General features: G+C 41.2%; 1 protein-coding gene and 1 long non-coding RNA gene across 4 annotated transcripts in view; one reads left to right on the forward strand and one right to left on the reverse strand.

The window, feature by feature from the left end:
• CLNK (cytokine dependent hematopoietic cell linker) overlaps positions 1–21,303 on the reverse strand; it is a 177,218-nt gene that overhangs the window by 83,640 nt on the left and 72,275 nt on the right. Inside the window, exon 4 of the mRNA XM_074274809.1 lies at positions 4,429–4,500. Coding sequence (XP_074130910.1) covers positions 4,429–4,500 — 72 coding nt within the window. The remainder of the gene's footprint in view (positions 1–4,428; positions 4,501–21,303) is intronic.
• The window catches only part of LOC141546758 (uncharacterized), a 146,914-nt gene that overhangs the window by 53,388 nt on the left and 72,223 nt on the right, over positions 1–21,303 (forward strand). The window contains exons 3-4 of one of the 3 annotated variants that reach the window (XR_012483412.1): positions 14,257–14,329; positions 19,498–21,303. The exon at positions 19,498–21,303 is cut by the window's right edge and continues 1,060 nt beyond it. The exons of 1 other annotated variant lie outside the window; for it this stretch is intronic. This is a non-coding gene — a long non-coding RNA (uncharacterized LOC141546758). The remainder of the gene's footprint in view (positions 1–14,256; positions 14,330–19,497) is intronic. One more of the 3 variants, XR_012483413.1, reaches the window with a different exon arrangement.

Below are 21,303 nucleotides of genomic sequence, written 5' to 3' on the forward strand. Positions count from 1 at the left end.
CTGAATGTATTGTGTGTGTGTGTGTGTGTGTGTGTGTGTGTGTGTGTGTGTGTGTGTGTGGTAAATAAATGTATATTACTGTTTCCTCTATTATATAAGTTCTTTGAGATCAAGGACTGTTATTTCCTTCTCTTTGTATTCGTAGTGCTTAGTACAGTATCTGACATACATTAAGTACTTTTAAAAGTACTTGTTGATATCTACCTCTGTCTCTATACGTATACATATATATTTATGTCTAGATAAATACATGATATACAGATTTTTAAACCTTTAAATGACTCTATAGATTGGTCCCTATTTCTTCTTTACACTTAACTCTTTTTGAGTATCCTTTCTTTACCAAAAGCCAAAGATCAGTAGTCTACTCTAATCCTAGTGATTCGTGGGAATGTTATTTGGGATCCCCCAAAGTTCTGGCTGGCCTCTGTCTCTGAAGTCATTTAGGCTGGTCTGCTCACCATCACTCTCAGAGTGACATAAGTACAATGGCTTTTGTGTCTCTTCTGGAGACGACTTCTAGAGTGGAATGGGGTACAGGGCCTCATGGGAGCTCATCAAGATGGCTTTTCTCAATTCTGCCAAAAATTAACTGATTCAATAACGTGCCCAGTGTTTAAACCCCGCTCCATCATATTATACATTTAAAAGAAAATAACTCCTAAGTAGAAGCATAGGGTTTATTGGACTTTGCTTTGGCATTAAGGGAATTGAGTGAACGCCACCGGCTCCATCTTGTGACTCAATTCTTAATCTTGCTCTGTTTCCTTTCAATAGAAACAGACCCAATTATGGGTCTAGCCTAATTTCTGTTTTGTGAGAAAATTTGATTCAATTATGGTAATTGTGAAAAAGTTTTATTACATTGTTTAAACCTAATCGTGGGAGGCTGGGAAACGGGGACCACCTCTCCTTGCTGCTTAGAGACCCCTAACCAAGAACCTCAGTTATGCTGACCAGAACCCAGTCAGACCTGAAGATTAATGCAAGGATCCTAGGTTTAAAGCAGGCCATATGTCTTATCTGAAAAGTGACATCAATATTGTTTACCCTAATGTTTCCTCAGACTGGAAATATCCTGCTTAATTGTTTTCTTTCAATTGGTCTTAGATGACTGATAGATTTTTATATATTAAGATAAAAGTTAAAAATATTTCTCCCCCTGTCTTCAAGGTCCAGGGCCAAGCTGAGGAGACCTGGTCCCACTTTGCTGAGCAATAGTCACGTATTGCTTAATAAATCCATATGCTCAGAAGCGCTAACCTTTGTATCCTCAGTCATCCGATCACAATATGGTACTCCTGTGACGGAAACTCCCTTGACTAATAGAGATCGGCAACTAATTCATAATTTATAGTCTTCGAGGGCTTTGAGAGGTTAGTTTCCCAGCACCAATATATAGCACAAATCTATAGCGTGCTACAAACTTACAGGCAGAGGCCAGACTCGAACCCAGGTTTTTGTGGCTCTGCTGTGCTGGGATCAGTTGGATACTAGTGGATATCTTAGGCTGCTTTAGAGTTGCTTATGTCACTTAGGGAGATCATTAAATCAAAACACCTGGTTTTATAGGTGGGGAGACTGAGGCCCAAGGAAGAGAATTAGTTGGCTCCAGGCCACACAGTTAGTTAACTTGAATGACTTCAAAACCAGCATTTGTCTGTCTTTTGTGGAAGGCTTTGAAGAGAATTTTTGTTTCCAGGGACTGCCAGGGAGGCAGTTCTGCGAAAAGGAAGTCAGAAATTCCAAGTCCCGGTTCCGCCGTTTGCTTTCCACAGTAAGTGTGGGCAAATCACCTTCTAAATCCCAGTGTCTTCACTTGTCAAAAAAAGACTAATGATCTCCACACACTCTGTTTCACTGGGGTTAACTAACACTGCAGTAGCACAGCTCTGGCTTCTTTCTGCCCTGCCTTGGGAGCTCCGGTTTCCTGCTCCGTAAAGTGAAGGGATTGAACTCGATGACTTTCCAGACCTGTGACACCGTCTGGACCTGGAAACCCAAGAGTCTGAGCCTGGGTCCCCACATCTTCATCTACAAAATGAGATGCTGGATGCATTCGTTCCCAGGGCTCCTTCAGCTCCACAAAAGTGACCTCCCTTCCTGGGCTTTCTGGAAAGCCGGCTCTTACTCGCGCTCACCTGACTAATGTGGGTAGAAAAGGTACAGAAGAGCAGACTCCACAGAGGTGATCTGAATAACGAAATGATGAGACGTGTGTTCAAAGCCCATCTCCTTGTCTTATTGTTCGGTCATTTTTCAGTCATGTCTGTCTCTTCACAATATTGGAGTGTTTGCCATTTTCTTCTCCAGCTCATTTTACAGGGGAGGAAACTGAGGCAGACAGGATTAAGGGACTTGTCCGGGATCCCACAGCTAGTGAGTGTCTGGATTTGAAAGCAGGAAGAAGAGCTTTCCTCCAGTCTCAATATTTTCTTGACTGTGCCAAGAAAAGTAACAGCCCCAAATATATAGTTAATAGAAATTCCAGTTTGGTGCATACAGATCCAATAATAATTTATGCTCTCATTGCATCTTTCGTTTTAAATATGCAGTGATAGAGAGATGTCTGTGTTTATTGAATATATGTATATTTGAATCCTACTTTATAAATGGTTTGTTATAGATTGCTGTAACATCATCTCTTACTCTTTTTTAATATCACCAGAACATGCTATGACACATTCTGAAATAATTTGTTTTAGAATAAGCCGATTCTTCTAGTTCCCTTTTTTAATATAATTGTAAATATTGCTTCAATGTATGTTATTGTTTCAGCCATACAATTTAAAGGAAGGCTCTTGGTTTTTTTTTTTTTTTCCTCTCTTGCTTCTCGCTTTATCTGGTGAGAGTGAGACACGCTGATTTGAGACATTACTGGAAGATATTTAATGTTTACTTAAATTCACCTGAACACATCCATGATTTTTCATAAGCAAAGAAAGTCCTTAAAGAACCTTTTGATAGCTGGCCATTTCCTGGTCAGAATTCCTTCATTTTTCCTGGGGAAGGACCTTGACCAGCAAGTGACTGTTGGCAAGTTGACTAGTGCTAGCTTTCAAAAGCAGTAGAGAGGAATCTGGTTCTTAGGAGCTTGCTTGTTCTTGGTGTAAGACCTGGAATATCCTGTGTAATGTTCTGATTGTCTCTCAGTTGTGATCCTTCTCTGGGAGGAGGCTTCTTTTCTGTATAATCTTTTCCTCTATGAGCAGGTTTCTTGGGAGGCTTCTGGAGCCTCCAGCCAGCCTCTTCTTCCTCCTGAATCCTGGCTCTGAATCTCCTCCAGCTCTTGTCCTTCCCTCTCCAGGCTCAATGTTGCCTCTTTTTATCTTCCCAGAGAATGGACTTGTGGGTACTCCCAGGGGCTTGTGGGAATTACTTACAACCAATGAACTTGTTCCTCTTAGAATTCCTAAGGTGTAAACTCCCTTTAAAGGCCTGAGCCAAAGGTCTGAGCCAGAGAACTGTCAAGTCAACCTGAGTTCTCACCTTGTAATTGTCCAGACAACCTGAGTTCTCACCTGGTAATCCTAACAATCCTGTGTTTTCTTAGGATGAGAAAGAGACTAGACATTAAAAAGGTATTATAATAATAATGATTAAAAGCAGCTGGGTGGCTAGTAGCAGGCCTGGAGTCAGGAAAACTCAGTTTCCTAGCTGTGCCACCAGAAAGTCACATACTCCCATTTGCTTCAGTTTCCTCGTCTGTAAAATGATCTGGGGAAGGAAATGGCAAACCACTCCAGTATCTCTGTCAGGAAAACCCCAAATGGGGTCACGGGGAGTTGGATACAACTGAAAAAATGACTGAACAACAAAACAATAGTGATTGCAACGGAATTGTAATATTTGCAATAACCATAAAATATTTTAAGGTTTGCCAAGTAATTTCCTTAGTGTAATGCCTTATATTTATTAGATACTTGAAAAAATTATTCAAATGAATTGGAAGAAAGTCCTAATAACAGGCTTGGGAATTAGTGGATGTTATCACTCCTTTTTATAAATTATAGATTAATAAACAATCGTAATAAAAACCACATTAGGAGGAGAGGAGTCTTTTTTTTGGGGGGGGAATTATTTCAGTTTTGAACTAGTTGAATTGGAAGTACAGATAGATCATCCAGGTGGAGCTGTCCAGCATGAGATTTGAAACATGGCTCAGAGGCCATATAGTTAACAATACAAGTGGACAGTTACATAGATTTTAGAATTCTGCATAGAGATTATAAAGCCAGGAGAACGGGTTAGCGCATTCATGGAAGGAATGTACAGTAAGAAAAAAGATGTGTTGGAGTTAACATCTTGGAGACAGAGGGGTAGCCACACAGAAGCACAAGGAAAGCAAATCCCAGAAGGAAATTAGAAATTTAGGCCTCAAATTTAGATTTTCATTCCAAATGTTTAAAAGTGAAGATAAATTCTGACCTATTTGGGGACAGGCCAAGGTTCCAGCTTTTTAAAGCACTCGATCCCTCTTTTGTGGTTCTTCCGTTACCTCTGAGATAAAAGAAAAAGGATTGTTATCAGAAAACAGCAGTGAGCTTAAACAACTTTATTAAATGAATTCACTCATATTATGCCAAGTTCGACTTAAATATTTGACTTCTTAGAGAAACACCAGAATTTCTTTCAGTGTTTGCCTTGTGGTTAAAAATTCAAGATTTACAAATCCATTATTTCTTAAATTTAAATTAAAAAAAAAACCATGGACTCATATACTCATATCCCACAGATGTATAAACCCTTCAATATAAGTATTTTCTCCATTTGTTTAAAATCTAAACCCATCCATTTCTTTTCTACCTCATATGATTTCCTCCTCCATGGTCTCCTATAGACCCCCCACAGAGGACCTACCCAATGTGCTAGATGCTTTTCAAATTTGATTCCTCATCATAAAAACACTGGTTCCTCAAAGATTTGCTTGCATGTGGTATTAAAAGACACAACTTCTTCAGGAAGGAATTTGTGCTAAAAAGTCTTTGTTTTTGTCTTTTGTCACTGAGGACAATCATCATCGAAAAATGCACTTGCAAGCCTCCAAATTCTTGATCCCTAACACATCCATATGCCATATTGGTTCCATATATACACATACATACATATATAATATATCAGTAGTTGGAACAATAGCTATTTTTCATCCATTTAGTTTTTCCTGTCCAAATTGTTATACTGATCTCTTATGACCAGCCATGAATTTCACTGAAGAGGTCCTGGCATTTTCTGAGTCTTGATGCAGTTGGCTTCATATCACCCATGTGGATGAGCCAGGTTTGAGAAGGTAAAGAAGCTTCCGGGCTATCAGTGACTCAGAAATCTCATTGAAATAGCATTTTTAAATTGTCAAGATGCTGTTCAGATGACCCCATCCTCATTTAACAGATGAGAAAACTGAGACCAGGACAAATGAAGTGGCTTGCTCATTTACATAGCTAGTGACTGAGATAGGTCTTCCTGACCTGAACAAGTTCAATATTATTGTACCACAAACTGCCTCTTCCTGTGTAATATGGAGAACTTTTTCCAAGGGAGAGCCAGAAGACAGAGGACATAGTCAGTACCAAACCATATTATGACACATGAAAATGACGGTATCTAAAAAGCTGGACGCAACTGGGAGACATTTGTGAATCAGCTGTGTGCCATCAGACCATCTAGGTAGAGCAAAGGACCAAAGCAATATCAAATTAAGAGAAAGGTTAAAGATAAGGGGCTGCTGTGAGTGATTGCCACAGTTTCAACCTGACCTATTTAAACATGCTGCTAATATGCCAGAGGAAAAATGAATAATGGAAGAAATGCTTTTATATAAGGAATTAGAAAAGATTAAGTGGAAAAGTTGCCAGAATGAAGTTAACTTATAAACATTGTGTAGATGTATTGTTATAATTACATTTATTACTAATACTGTTCTAGAAACCTTTTCTTTGAGGGCCTCCAGGTGCACGTCAAAATATTTAGAGTAGAGTTCTGCTTGACAGGACTTGGGTATTGCTAAAAGGAGCTTAAACATCTGGATGAGAAGTAATAGTCACTTCCCGGATCCAATGTCATTTATGGGTGTGGGTAAATCTGGGCATTTGGCTGGATGTAGCAAGGAATGCTATATTTGTTGGCAGTTGTTTAAAAGCAGATAAGCCTGAGGTTTTTCAAGTCCTCCCATCCTGCCAATGGAGGACATCCTTGTTCCTGTTCTCCCGATTAAAACTCTTCCTTAAAATTTAGCCCACATAGACGACAGCCTCCTTCCCCCCTAAGGAGAATGTATTAATTCGGGTATATTTTCAAGTTCTTTGTTTCTCTCCTTGCAAACACTCACTGTTGATGCTGATGATAAAGCCCCTTATTTATGGTTCACCTGAAATTGGTCACTTGATCAACTAGGGCTCTTAATGGAGGCATCTGTAGGTGGGACGGCAATGCTTTCAAGGATGAGCTTTCAGTGGCTGAATAAAATAGACCCTCGGCCATGTCCTTTTCCAGAGGCTATTGTCAATTTGATCCAATTCAATCTAATTCAAGAGGCACTTATTGAGTGTCTACTGTATGTCAGATAGAGTGCCTACTATGTGCCAGACACGTGTAGCCTATAGTAATCAGTCTATAGCATGCACACACAGATATACACACATGCATTATATGTGTGTGCGTGCATATATATCATACACATATAGACACATGTACCATATATGTGTATATATATGTATATATATGCATATATGTATATATACATATATATGTGTGTATATATATGTGTGTGTATATATATATATATATATGTGTGTGTGTGTATATATATATATATATGTTCTTTTTTTTTTCTCCCTGAGGCTGGGGTTAAGTGACTTGCCCAGGGTCACACAGCTAGGAAGTGTTAAGTGTCTGAGACCAGATTTGAACTCGGGTCCTCCTGAATTCAGGGCTGGTGCTCTATCCACTGCACCACCTAGCTGCCCCCTATATATATTCTTATATATGTGAAAATATCATTTGATGGTTTCCAAAACCATTTACTTCATCTCATTTGCAACCCCGTGAGGTGGATGTTATTGTTAATATCCCAGTTTTACAGATGAGGAAACAGAGGTTGAGAAAAGCTAAGGGGCTTGCTGGGGCTGCCAGAGCTGTAAGTGGCTATAGTGAGACTTGGACTAGGTCCTCCTGCTCTCATCCTGAGTCTCCTCGCTGCCAACAGTAAAGCCACCCTTTCCTTTCCCACTATGGCCACCGGTGGTGATACCCACACGTGTGCAGAGAAAGGCGTGGGCGAGTGCTGATGATGGAGGGAACGGGAAGAACCTGGAGGGATCGGGAAGGACCTGGAGGGATCGGGAAGGACCTGGAGGGATCGGGAAGGACCTGGAGGGATGGGCGGCCCAAGCTGCTGATGGAGCCAGGCAGGGAGAGTGGAGAGTGGGCTGAGCTGCTGATGGAGGAGAGCAGAGAGCAGTGCCAGCTCCAGCAGGGCACAGAGGCTTAAGCAGGCAGGAACACAGCGTCCCGTTGGGCCTTGAGGAGCCGAGTGCACGGGCGGGGGGGGGGGCAGTGATGTACGGCCAGTCTGGGGAGCCTCTGGAGACAGATGGGGAAGTGCCTGACAGGAGAATGTCCTTTATCCCTGGCACGGAGTAAGTCACAGAGTCTATGGAGCAGGTCTGTGGCTTGCTCCGACTCTTGTTTTAGGAGCCCTGGCTTGGAGGCTGTGTTGAGGAGAGGCTGGAGGGGGAGAGACTAAAATCATGGCTTCCCATCAGGAGGCTTCAGCCGTGGCCCAGACGGGGGGATGAGGACGGTAGCTGTGTGTATTAGGAAAATCAGGTAGAATTTTCCTGAGCTTGATCTCTCTTCAATCTTGTTTTGATCCTGGACCCAAATAATCCACCAGCTGTTTAAGTGATGCTTTGTCTTATATCCACCCTCTTAATCATTTGGACATTGCCTCCTTAGTGCTAACTAATAGGTATAATTGGTATATTAATAGGCCTGTGGGCCTGTGGTTAACCCAGCGGCAGGTGGCCTTCTGAAGAGAAGAAAACAATGAGCAAAGTTATCAGTGGTGTGGGACTGCCTTAATCCTGCCGTTGCTTGGATACCACTGACTCTCAAAATATCTGGGCTTAGAGATCAACCGAGTCTGCAGAGAATATCTATCTCTGGAGTCATTTGACCTCTTGGAACCTCAGGTTCCTCATCTCTAAAATGGGACAGTAAAACTACTGACCGCAAAGCCTTTGGACTTAGCCTAGTACTTTGCTATATCAATGGCTTTGCTCAAAGCCATTCCCTCCCTAGTATTTTCTCTATCTCTAGCCATCTCATTGGCCCCATTTCTCCCTGCCAGCCCCCCAACCTTCCCTGCTACACCAGATAGACTCAGTCTCTAGCTCAAATACCCCTTACTGCAGGAATCCTCTGATACTCCGGAGAGAAAGGTTCTTTTCTTTCCCAAGGCTCTTAATTGATGAGCTTGTCATCTTCGTGGGAAGAGATCTTTGGTTCCATTTAGTCCAGCTCAGGTCTAAATAACAATCCCCTCTATAACCTGCCCAAAGGTCACGCAACCTTTACTTGGAGACCTGCGATGGGGAAACCCATTATCTCAGAAGCAGTCCACTCTGCTTTTGTCCACCTCTGATCTAAGAATCTATTTAAGGTTTTAAGACTTAGGATCTTAAGGCTCGGTCTCCCCATTAGCGGAGAGCACAGCCAAGCACCCTCATGTCTGCTCCTTCTCTCGGATGAACATTTCTGCTTCTTTCACCGGAGCCTCTTATAATAGGATCATGGAGTCCTCCTCCACCCTGGTTGATCCCCTAGGAATGCTTTCCAGTTTGTCAATGGCATTCCTAAAAGGGGTTGCCCAACACTGTGCCTGCCGTGGCCTGGCCAGGGCAGAGGACAACAGGACGTCACTTTCCAAGTCCTGGACACCCTCCACCTTCCTGCCGGAAGCCAAAGATTCTATTGCTCTGTGGCTCCCATTTGTTGCTAGCCAGCTCATTTGGAGCCTCCAAAGTACCATCGAGTCCTCCATATTGTACTTGTCAAAATGTTTGAGCCCAAGCAAATGAGATTACATTCATCTCTACTAACTTTTCTTCTTAGATTTTAACTCAACTTTCCAGTGTTTCCAAATCTCTGCACCCTGAACCTGCCATCCAGTGTGTTAAGCATCTCTCCCCATTTTGTGTCACTTTCAAATCAGAGAAGCTCGAGGTTTGGATCTTTCTCTAAGTCACTGATAAAAATGTGAGATGCCAAAGATCACCGGGTCAGGCCACTGGAGACCTTCTTTAAAGTCAATAGTGACTCCCTCATGACTGTATTTCTTGCTCTGGTCATTCACTTAGTTGAGATATACCTAATTCTCTTGTCCAGCTCAAATGTCTCCATTTTCCCATGAGAGTAGCGTAAGAGACTTGTCATATACTTTATTAACATTGAGTTGAAATGTTTCCTCAAAGATAGAGGCCATGAGGCGCAGTGGATAAAGAACTTTCCTCTGAGTCAGGAAGGTCTGGGTTCAAGTTCTTTCTAGTACTTTGGCTGGTTGTAGAACTCTGGACAAGATCCCATTTCACCTAGGAGACCCCCAAGACAGGGAGATCACAAGTCCAGTCCTTACTTTGCTAATCTAGTTGTTGCTGTTCAGTCGTTTCAGTCGTGTCCGCCTCTTTTTGACTAATTTGGGGTTTTCTTGGCAGAAATCCTAGAGGCATTTGTTGTTTCTGTCTCCAGCTCATTTTACTGATGAGGAAATTGAGGCAAACAGGATTATATGACATGCCCAGGTCAACCAGCCAATAAAAAAGGACATGAGATTTCTCTGTTCTTGCTGTTTCCAGGAGGATAATGGGTGGAGAACTAGGCTTCTTGGGATTAGGCAGACTTGGATTCAAATCCAATTTCAGATATTTAATAAATGTGTGCAAATAATTTAATTTCTCCGAACCTCACTTCATCTGCAAAATGGAGATAATACTACTTGAAGCACTTACCTTTCAGGATTGTGAAAATCAAATGAGATTGACTACAAAAAAGTCCTTGGAAACCTTTAAAGGAAGAGTTATTTAAAGGTCAGATGTTATTATGAAGCCACAGCCGTAATGGTCTGTGAATGCTGCTTCCTTTCCTAGAGGAATATTCACCAACCCTTAAGTGAATGAATGAATTAAAAATTGGACTTAAGTGGGGATGATTGATACACAGTGGCAACACAGATGGCGAGATGGCCAGGGGTGGACTGGTAGATGGCATGTGAAACAGGGTCTGCCCTGGGGCTCACTCCATATCCTTCCATCAGTAGAGTTTGCCTTCTCTCATTAACCAGTTAAGACAGCACCGCCCCAGGGAAGGAGTTCCAAAGTTGTCTGCTTGAGCTCTCCTAGAATGAGGGGAAGCTTTCCTGAAGGTCCAGTCTGGAGACAAGGAGAAGTGAGCTGGCCCTGGGGCAGATGGCAAGGGGAGATGGATTGGCAGCTGGATTTTAAAATGTATTGGTGAGAAACTTTGCTTTAGGAAATGACACCTAAAATAAATGATTATACACTTAAACTTCAGTCAGTGATCTCATACTTAGGCTTTAGTCAATGCATAAATATACATTTGGTCATAATATATTTATATTGTTTATGTATATTTATATTTACACTTATGCTATATATAAAACAGATTTATATATTAATGTTTCCCATTATCAAAATAAGTTTTTATAGATATCTAAATATTACATATATATACATATAAATATATATATATATCTACACATATAAATATATATATATATATACACACATATAAATATATATATATATAAATACACACACACACACACACACACACACACACACACATATATATATATATATATATATATATATATATATATATATATATATATATATATATATATATATATATATATATATATATATATATATAACAGAACTCTTTGTTCTGGCCTATGCCAGTAATACTTTTTGCTTATAAAAACCAGGCCCTGTCCCATCTTCGGGCCTTCATACTGGCTTTCCATTATTAGGGAATGCACTCTCTCCTTATCTCTGCCTCCTAGAATACCATCTCTTTCTTCAAGATGCAATACTTCTATAGAATCCCCCCAATTGTTAGTGCCCCCCAATCTACCTTGAATTTAATGACCTGTATTTATTTTGAATGTCTGTATGTATATATTTATTTAATTTGTGGTCTTTCCCACTATATGGTAAAATCATTGACATTAAAGTTATTTCCTTCTTTTTATTTGTGTCGCTGGTGCCTAGAACCTGGCGTTTTACTACAGAAAGGATTCCTGTCCAAGGTAGAAGACTGGGCTAAATGCACTATCTGACCACTTCCATCTCAGAGATTCTATTTCTATGACTTGCCCAAAGGTGCAGAAAACTCAAATTTGTGCAGAGTCTCGGTGTCCACTCTCTCATAGGCGCTCCTTCTTGTTATTCATGTGGCTGTGGTGGAGCCACTTAATTGTTATTCCTAGCTGCTCAGGGTCTAGGCTCTATTAGATGAGACTAATGAAGGTACCATAGTCCCCTGGGATAGCTCTTCATCTCCATGACTTCATTATTATTTAATGAAAGCCTTAATGGAGGTAGTTAAATAAATAGCTTGGTACCTGAATAGTAGTTAAAACTTTTTAAAAAAGCATATACAGAACATTAGAAGGTTTAGAAATGACTAAGCATATTCCATGTTATTGTGATTTATTGAGATATGGTGCTGCCCATTTCCTCCTCTGACAATATCCTCCGTCTAAATCGTTCCAGTTCAGAAGGGCCATGAGCATCAAAGGCATCATTTATAATCATTATACCTTTTGCTACAACAAGGTGAGGTCAGAGGCTAAGTCTATCACAGTCAGGAGATGTAATTTAAAAAATTAACATAATAATCAGCATTTGAGTTTTAGGGGGAAAACTTAATAATTGTAAGATCTTAGATGAGTCAGAAATGGAAAGAACCTTAGCTATCATGGGGCTCAATCTTCACATTTAACCCATGAAGTGTGAACAGTGTCTCAGAGCTAAGTTTCAGCGTTGAATCTGAATCCAAGTCCAGATCACCTCTCTAGTCACAGGTAAACCTGTCTCATGGAATCAATAAAATGTACGACATGAATCTTTGAAGCAGGAAAGACCTTGCGGGCCTGTCTGCTAGTCTACACTCTCCTGGGCTAAGAATAAACCCCTCTTCGTGATCTCTTATAGGTGATCCCTCCTCTGGAAGACCTTCAGTAACAGTGCACTCATTCAGCTGAATTTAGCGCTCAGTTATTAAGCACCTGTTACGTGCCGAGAAGTGTGTTAGGGGTTGGTGACACACCATGCAAACAGATTAGTCAGTTCAAAGCACATAGGACTGATTTCAAGATGAAGGCAGTGTTAATGACTAGGGTAATTAATAGCAGTCTCATCATTTCTCCCTTTATAAGAAAGCCCCTTCTGGGGTTGGACAGCTCCCATTGTCAGGTTGCTTTGTTAGACTGAGCCAAAATACGCTTCTCTGTACTCCTCTTCTGTGTGTCCACAGCCTTTCAAATATGATAAGACACCTAAAATGCCTCTCTTTTTCATAGCCTCTGCTGGAAAAGAGTATATAATACTGTACTGTATCATTACAGTTTCAACACAAGATCCTACTGTCCTTTGACTATTAAAAAGGCATTTGAATCAGCAGCACAAAATTCAGACCTAGAAGCTTTCCCCTAGCACTAGATCCTTTGCATATGTAAAGATCATATAGAATTCCTTGATATATGAATCAAGAGATAAAGTTCTAATATTCAGATTATGGGATCAAAGAAAGCATAAAATAAGAACCTACAGGCTTCCTTTTGTACAAGTAGACCAAAAGTATTCCTCATTTTCATGGGGGATGCCCAGCACAAGGTGTGATGGGAGAAGGATTCCCTCTCTCTCAGTCAATGGTCCTTAATCTTTTTTTGTTTCATTATCCCGTTTAGCAGACTGCTGAAGCCTATGAACTCTTTTTCTGAATAATGAATTTAAGCAATTAAATAACCCCCCAAATTTCAGTTAGAGTTTAAAAAAAACTGCATTCCCCTCTATTTAAGTTCACCAAACCTCTGAAATCTTTCCATAGTCTATATGTGGTACCTGAATCTCAGGTAAGAAGTCCTGCTATAGATTGTGAGATCTGATGCCCTGCATCTAGATGGCAGGTTGTTGATTTCATTCAGCTTTGAAACATTCCAAAGCTTCCTAAGTAACACTGAGGGCCCTTCAAATGATTTTAGCCTGACAATTCACACAAAATAATCAAGTGGATGAAAAAGACCTATTATAAAGAGTGGGATATATAATTCTATGCACAATCCATAGAGTTAGTCCATTACTAAATATACTTTGAGTAGATGATACAGATAGGACAAAGAATTAGGCCCATAATTAAATACAAAAAAGAGAATGACGAGATTTTATTTAAGAAACTGCCATGTTTTTAATACTCTCTACTCCAACTTCACCTTGAAACCAGATCTACTCTTTTCAACACTAATATTTTCTGATGATGCTCCATGACTGCCAATCATGGAACCAAATCTCAAAGAATCAAGTCCTTGTGACCCAACAATGGAGAGATTTGAAAATGACAATTTTTGAAAAAGTATCAGTGTTGAACATGTTTTTAAAGAGACCCACAGCTAGAAATGGAGGGGGATGGTCTTATAGTAAGAGCAAGATAAAACTTATGGACAGCCCACTTCCTGCACTGTCACTCAGGTAATATATAGAGGTCCCTAGGAAAGCCTTGAGGATATCGGGTGAATCTTCAGGGGAGGACTTAATGGGAAGGTACAGAGAATTATTGCATGTTGTACTGCTAAAGGGGATACCAAGATGGAGGAAATGACAGATATTCCAAAAATTTGCATTAAAACAATAATTTCCAGAACTTCTTTTTAAACTTGTAATATTCTCTCCTTGCTTATTGGCTTTCCTCTCCTGTCTCTTCCTTGGAGCGAAGTACTAAATGTAGTTTATTTTTCAATGGCAGGAATTTGAATACATTTTAGTTGGAGGATTTGGGAAAGCTATTTTTATGACATCTCTTCCAATCCTCCTCAATACACTAAGAAGACATAGTTTAGGACCTTAGAGGTCATTTAACCTAAGTTTTTAGATTTAAAGATGAAGAAGCTAAGACCAAGAATCATGTAATGAATATGTTGTAATGTTAAATTCAAACCCAGGCTTTTGGTTTCCTACACAGGCTGCCCCTGGTTATGTAGTTAAATCATCCTGAGTGTCCCCCTCAGCCAAGCAATTTCTTCCAGCATTCAGAGGTAAGAAATTTCTTTGCAAATGGGCAATTACTACACATTCATCATTAAACATTATATGCAGAATTGATTTCTTCATCTTCATGGAAAATGATCCCCCAAACCCTAATTGCTGGAAAAGCAAACCTTCAAGCGCAGCATTTCAAATGAAGCAATTGTGCATGTTTTGATTATTTTATAACTTTGTCAGCTTTAAATGATTTAAATTTTGTGTCATTTCTAATTAGCATGTGAGCTCAAAAGGTTTAAGATGCTATTCTATAGCTGCTATTTATAGATAAGTTGATTTTTCAAAGAATGCTTCAGTAGAACTTAAAAGACTTAGTAGTTTGAATCAATTTGATTCTGTTTTCTTCCATTGTATTCAAATAAGTTCACATCAAATTAATTAAGTTCAACAGACTTTTAAAAATATAAAGTATGATGAGGGCAGTGGGGTGGTCAATGGATAAAAATCCTTGGTCTAGAGTTCAGATCAATACTAGCTGGGTGACCTTCAATTACTTAAACTCTTTTCTTCAGCTTTCAGAAGTGTAGATTGGGGTTAATAATAGCACTTGCCTTCCAGGGTGGTTGTGAGGATAAAATGAAATAGTCATTGTTCAGTGCTTTGCCCCATGCCTGGCACATAGACATTATGCAAATGCTAGTGATGATGATGATGATGATAATGTTAGATAATGGGATGTTAGAAAGTTTAGAGAAGACATAGGTACTTGTAGTCAGGGAGAGATGACACATACAGACAAACAGAAACAGCTCCATAAATGATAAACTTATAAAGGAAGTAAAAAGCGAAACGCTATATGAATTCGGGAGAAAGGAAAAACAATTACATTTAATCTTCCATGGCTCCTCATTACTTATAGGATAAAATGCAGACTCCTTGCAAATGGTCCATGTCTAGGCATTTATCTTTAAACTTTGTATTGGAAATTGATTTCTCCATTTTTTGGGAAAATTTTTCCTGAGCCCTAATTGCTAAGTAAAAAGGAAGCTCCAAGTGCAGCACTTTGAAGAAAGCATTTAAGGCTCCATGGCTAGCCCTGGCCTCCCTTTCTAGGCTTGCTTCATTTCCGTTACTTTCTGGCCCAACTGTTTTTTAAGCTCCCATCAGCACATCACTCATCAGCCCAGGGGGTCTCTCGCGGTTGGGATGGACTCTCCATGAGTGGCTTCCTGTAAGTCTCAGTTCATCAGCCACTTCCTCCAGTAAGTCACTGATGATACCCCGCCCCGTCCCACATTAGTGATCTTCCCCTCCTTCCTTTTTTGGTTGCGTGGTACCTTTTATCAAGGATTTATCCCTTTCAGTGAAAGGTTTTTGATGGCTTGGACGGTTTCTTTGGAGTGTTTGTATCCCGAGTGAACATCATTGAATTTGTTAGTATTTAGTGAATTGAATTGAACAATTGTTCCTTCTTTTCAATGGAGTTCATGAAAATGAGATGTACTCAGTAAAACCCAATAATTGAAGTGGGCTGTATTACCGGCTTTGGGGAGGTAAGGGAAGGTTTCTGGTAGGGAAGATGGCGTCTGAACGGATCCTAGTTGTTTAAAATGAAAGGTCAAAAGGTCAGCATTTTCTCCATGAATTTTTTTTTTTTTTTACTTTTCCACCTTTCCAAGTTAGCTGTGCCGTCTTTTAGACTAGGGACAAAAGAATCATTTCCTGTAGTCTCATAAATAAATAAAAAAAGTATTTTATGAGGCCACAAGAATTTAGAACGGGCTGTGTTCTCAGTGAGCAAGATAGCCCATGCGCCTCAGATGATAAAATAAATCACATTGACTTTTAAAGAAAATTGCTAATAGTCTGACACAAGTTATTGCTAGAACACGAATTAGTACATATTTCACTAGAATGATTTATTGCACTGAAATCCTAACATCCGTTGATTCACAAGTCTTGTGGGTTCCTGGGGAAACTGAGGCAATCTCATAGCTAGAACATTTTAAGAACAAAAGTTTCCAGTCTAGAGTGACATAAGAGACATCACCAGGGACAAGGAGGTTTAGGTGGTGAGAAGTGGCAGCCGTATGTTGGGTTGTTATCCGGGGAACGTTAAAAGCACAGGAGGGAGACCTGCAGCATCCTGCATGGTGCTTCTTTGGTGGATTTATAGAAAGTCAGAGACAGTCAAGTGCTGGACATGGGAGGACAAGAGGGGCTACTGTGCTCGCCAAAGATTGCCATCGCTGATGAGATTGCCAGCTAACTCCAGTATTAAATACTTCCTGATGATATTACAATTTAAAGGTAGGGAGCGAATATGGCAGAATGCCTCTGCTACAGCGGATGCCCACAGCTTGGTGCCCATTTCAAAAGTTTGAAACCTAAGGAGACCAGAAGAAGGAAAGACGCGGGATGACCTTTAGAGTGGAGGAGATGTCACTCTTCCTCTGCCCTGCCGTGGTTTGTACCCAGTTATTCTGTGAGTGAAGAGCAAGAACCGAGTGAGTCCGTTCGGCCAGTGGACAGGGAGACAGGAAGCAGCCGAAGAAGCAATTAAATGTTGTTTGTGACAGAATTCCCGGTGGAACAGAGGTGCCATTGCCAACTGGCCATAGCTTGCCAGCTTTTCTGCCACACCCCAACCGAGAAACTGGCGCTGTTGGAGGGGAGGAGTCAAGCATCGGCTGGGAGCCAGGATCCATATAATCCTTTGTGGGCTGGTGGGAAGAAGGTCTGAACTGTGGCCTTCTCAAGGCTTTCTGTCTCTGCCTTTATAGGACTGCTGTGACGTGGGTTTAAGTAGGACGGGCAGTTATCTACCCAGAGATGCCCTGTTTGTTCCAGATTTATTGTTTTTATAGATTTTATGGAAAAAGAGTATCCAAACAGGCTAACTGTCCACATTATGCCAAGGGCCCAGGAGAGTAAACAAACTTAGGGAAAAAACAGGGTTTCTGGTGGATTGGGGCTCCAGAGCAGCACGGACTGACAAGTTCATGCCAACCACACGTTAGACTAAGGAGAGGATGCGTCCTTCTGTGGACATGGTTCATCAAGGTATATGTCACCCCCCGCCCTCCCTGGATTAAAAGCTCCAACCAGGAAGAGCCCGATGTCTGCTCTGGACTTCACAGTCTGGGGCGGGAGGCAGAGCTAAGGCAGAAGCCACCGTGGGGGAGCACTCCTCCTCACTGGCTGGTGTTGGGTGAATGTGGGACTTCATGGGTCTGGGGCAAATGGAATCAACGGGTGATTGGATACGTGGGAATGGACACTCTGGGGCAAATGGAATCGACCAAGCCTTTGTTAAGTGATTACTGCATGCGCCACAGGGGGTAAATAAGGTCAAAGTGTGGATCCTGCTCCCACGAGTCTTTTGGTGGCTTCCAACCTTTTAGTAAAATGATAAAAACAAGCATTTATATAGTGATTTAAGGTGTGCAAAGCACTTTGAAAATATTCTCATTTTTTTTCTCACAAACCTTTGGATTTTAGGTGAGGAAGCTGAAGTAAATAAGGCTAAGTGACTGCTCGTAAATATTCTTAGGCTGGACTTGAACGCAGATTTCCTGAGAACAGGTCCAGTGCTTTAGCCACTGAGAGGTTTAGCAACCTCTAAAGAATCCTCTTTTAACTATTAAAAAATTGAGAAATCTCACGTACCATTAGTATCCTCTTTATTGTGTATTTATTGAGAAAATATCTGCCAATAAAAAGCTCCTCTGGATTTAGCTTTAATTTAAACGAAATTAATTTGCCTTTTGTTCATCAGAGCATCCATAGACCTGTGAAACATAATTTATGTGTATGGCAACCTTGCCCCTGGGAAAATGTATTCAGGACACACTTTTAATCTGTATTATCAATACTTCTTTAAGCCGAGACAATCAACAAAGCTATAAATCAAGACATTATTTGTAGCATTTGCCAATTTCTGAGGTGTAAATGCTCAGACTAAACATTTAAGAGTAGGGTTCAAGCTGGCTCCTTGATGATTAAATGTCAATTGTTGAGCCTAAGAGGCTATGTTTGCTCATTTATTATACCAAATTATTCTGAATACTTTTTAAAAAGCGAAATTAGCATCTACATGACAAGGTTTGGTATGGCTGAGGACGCCTTGGGGAAATGCCATATTCCCAGGAATCCTTAGCCCTCAGGTTGGGAATGGTTCATCTGGGAAACAAGAAGCAGCCACATTCTAGTGCATTCCTGGACAATTCCTGACCAAAAATAGAGGCAAATGAGGATTTGACATTAAGTAAAAGGCAGTGATGCTTTTTGTCTGGACAGGTAAGGTCAGATAGACAGACATCCTTCTCATCCTCGACTAACTAGAAAGGCATCCCGGTGTAGATCACCCCCCTGGCTGTGCGAGAGCAGGTCATGGCTGTTTGGATTTGTTGTTTCTCATGTATAAAACATTGGGATTGGACTAGATTATGGATCCAATATGCTATACTTGGTGGTCACTAGGGGCACCATAGTGTGCAGAGCATTAGACCTGGGGCAGGGAGACTCGTCCTCCTGAGTTTGAGTCTGGCCTCAGGTACCAGGGTGACCCTGGTCAAGTCACTTCACTCTGCCTCAGTTTCCTCATCTGTAAAATGACTTGGAGAAGGAATGGCGAGCCACTCCAGGATCTCTGCCGAGAAAACCACAAATGGGGTCACAAAGAGTTGGACACAACTGAAAAAAAAGATAGCCTATTCTCTATTCTAAGATCCCTTTCATCGCTAATTATTTATATTCTAAAGCTTTTTCTAACTCTGGTATTCTATGTATTCTAGTATGTGTTTCTGGCCTGCCACGTTCCGTATCCTAAGATCTATTCGAGATCTGAGATTTGGTATTACAAGACCGTTACAGGTGCTGACGTGCCATGCTCTTGGATCCCTTCCAGTTCTAACATTCAGAATTTGGTGTTCTAGGTGCTCTTGTGCTCCAGAATTCTGGTTAATGTTCTCACATGGATTGTAGCTCTACCATTCTACACTCTGGGGTCCTTTTTGGTTCATCCTGTGCTCCAGTTCTAACTTTTTCAGCACTGGGCTTTAAGGTCCTTGCTGGCTCTAGAATTCTCTTTCGTACTCGATCATCCTATTTTCTCTTATATTCTCTGTGCTTTAGTCTATAGTCCCACCCAGCTCTAGCATTCTACGCTCTGTATTCTAAATGTTCCCCAAGCTCACCTATTTCATGTTCTCTGTTCCAGAGCCCCGCCCCCAGACTAAAAAGGATGCTGGCTTTCTTCCTGGGAATCCCCTTCTGAGAATATACCTTTACTCCCGTCAGAGCTTGGTGCTGGAATTGACTAACATTTATTGACCACCCACAGTATATTCAGCCCTCTACTTGCCACCTTGGAGGGAAACAAAAGGAATTGTCCTGACCCTGGAGATGTTTACAATCTAATTGGGGAAACAACATATACAGTCCTATTTAGGAAATCATCAATTACGAAAAAATCAAGGCTAGGTACAGAGTGGTAGCAAACTGTAATGACTTTCAAACTGGGAAATATGGAAGGAACCCCCCCCTCCATGTCAAGGTGAATATAGACACTTACCCTTAGGGAAATGAAGAACAAATTATATAAAGACCTGGCTAGGGTCAGTTTCCTAAACCAGATTCTTGCCCCGCTCCTTTGGGATGCAAAGTCCTGAATAAATTCAAATTCAGTTCAAAATTTTATCATTGTTATAGACGATATTTAATAAAAAATAATTTCTTTCATGTTTGGGAGCTAGAGGGGACCTCAGAGACCATGCTGTCCAGTCTCTTCATCTTACAGATGCGATATTATGGTTATTAATTATGAGGCTAACAAAAATTTCATTTACGCTTCTTATTATGAAGAGCTCTGAGTCAGTGATCATTAAATTGTTTTGCCTGAGGGAAGATATCCCTGCTGGCTTTGAAACTTCCCCACCTTTTTTTTTTGTTTCACGGGGGAGTAAGGAGATGTAAGGGGAGGAATAAAAGAGAAAGAAAAAGGCAAAGAGGAAGGGGAAAGAAGCATGAAGAAAAATTAGGAAGGAGAGAAAGGGAAAGGTAGAAATGGGTAAAGAAAGACCATTGTTGGGAAAAGTCCGCTGGCTCTGCAACGCTCCTAACACCATTTTATGCTGAAGACTGAGCGGATCAGAGACATTAAGGCTGGTTAGAGCAAGGAGAGAAGCACCCCAGTATGTGGCAGGGCACCTTCTTGCCCATTTTCCTGACAAGCTCGCTACTCAGACCTGACAATTAAGATCCAGTCGGCCCTCCTGTCTCCATGGCACAGGGGGCCCCCTGATCTAGCTTTGCTCTACGGATTCTGAGCCTCACTATCTCACCCTGGAAGAAAGAGACAAAGTCCATTCGCAGAAAAGCCAGAGATTCTAAGTCATGATTCAAACAGCACATTACTCTTGGGGATGGGAATACGCTACGTGGCCTGTTCATTTTAATTCCATGCTCGGTAAAGGCTGGAAAGGCTAAAGCAAACAGAGTGCCCCTCACGCCTCACCCTCCAGTTTTAGGAGAAACGAGCAAAACAGTGAAAGAAATGAAGTGCCAGGAATTTCACGAACATCAGCAACGGACTCTGAGAGAGCCTCATTCACCAGGCGCCAGCCCCATCTTATGCTCCTTCCACATCCGCATTTGTGACTCTAACCGAGGGACGCTCTCTGAATCACCCCAAAGCAATTTCCTCAGGACAAGCTGGTGAGACAGGTAGGACTAGGTTTACTGCAGCCATTTTACAGACGAGGCTCAACAATGCAAGTGCTCTGCCCGAGGCTAGTAAGGGTGGAAGGCAGGAGTTCAGGCCAGGTCCTGCACAGTCCAGCGAGAAGATCCTTGGTCATTCGTGTGAGAGGACACAGTCTGATGCTTGCCGGCCCTGTGAGCAGCTGCTGCCTAACTGTTATTCACTCCAGGAGAGGTTTAGTTCCTCTGGGCCTCAGCCTTGTCATCTGTAAAACGAAGAAGGCTGGACCGGGTCATCTCTACGTCTTTTCTAATCCTGCCAGGC

Source organism: Sminthopsis crassicaudata, chromosome 6 (genome assembly GCF_048593235.1).
Source record: "Sminthopsis crassicaudata isolate SCR6 chromosome 6, ASM4859323v1, whole genome shotgun sequence".
In the NCBI taxonomy this organism is placed as follows: Eukaryota; Metazoa; Chordata; class Mammalia; order Dasyuromorphia; family Dasyuridae; genus Sminthopsis; species Sminthopsis crassicaudata.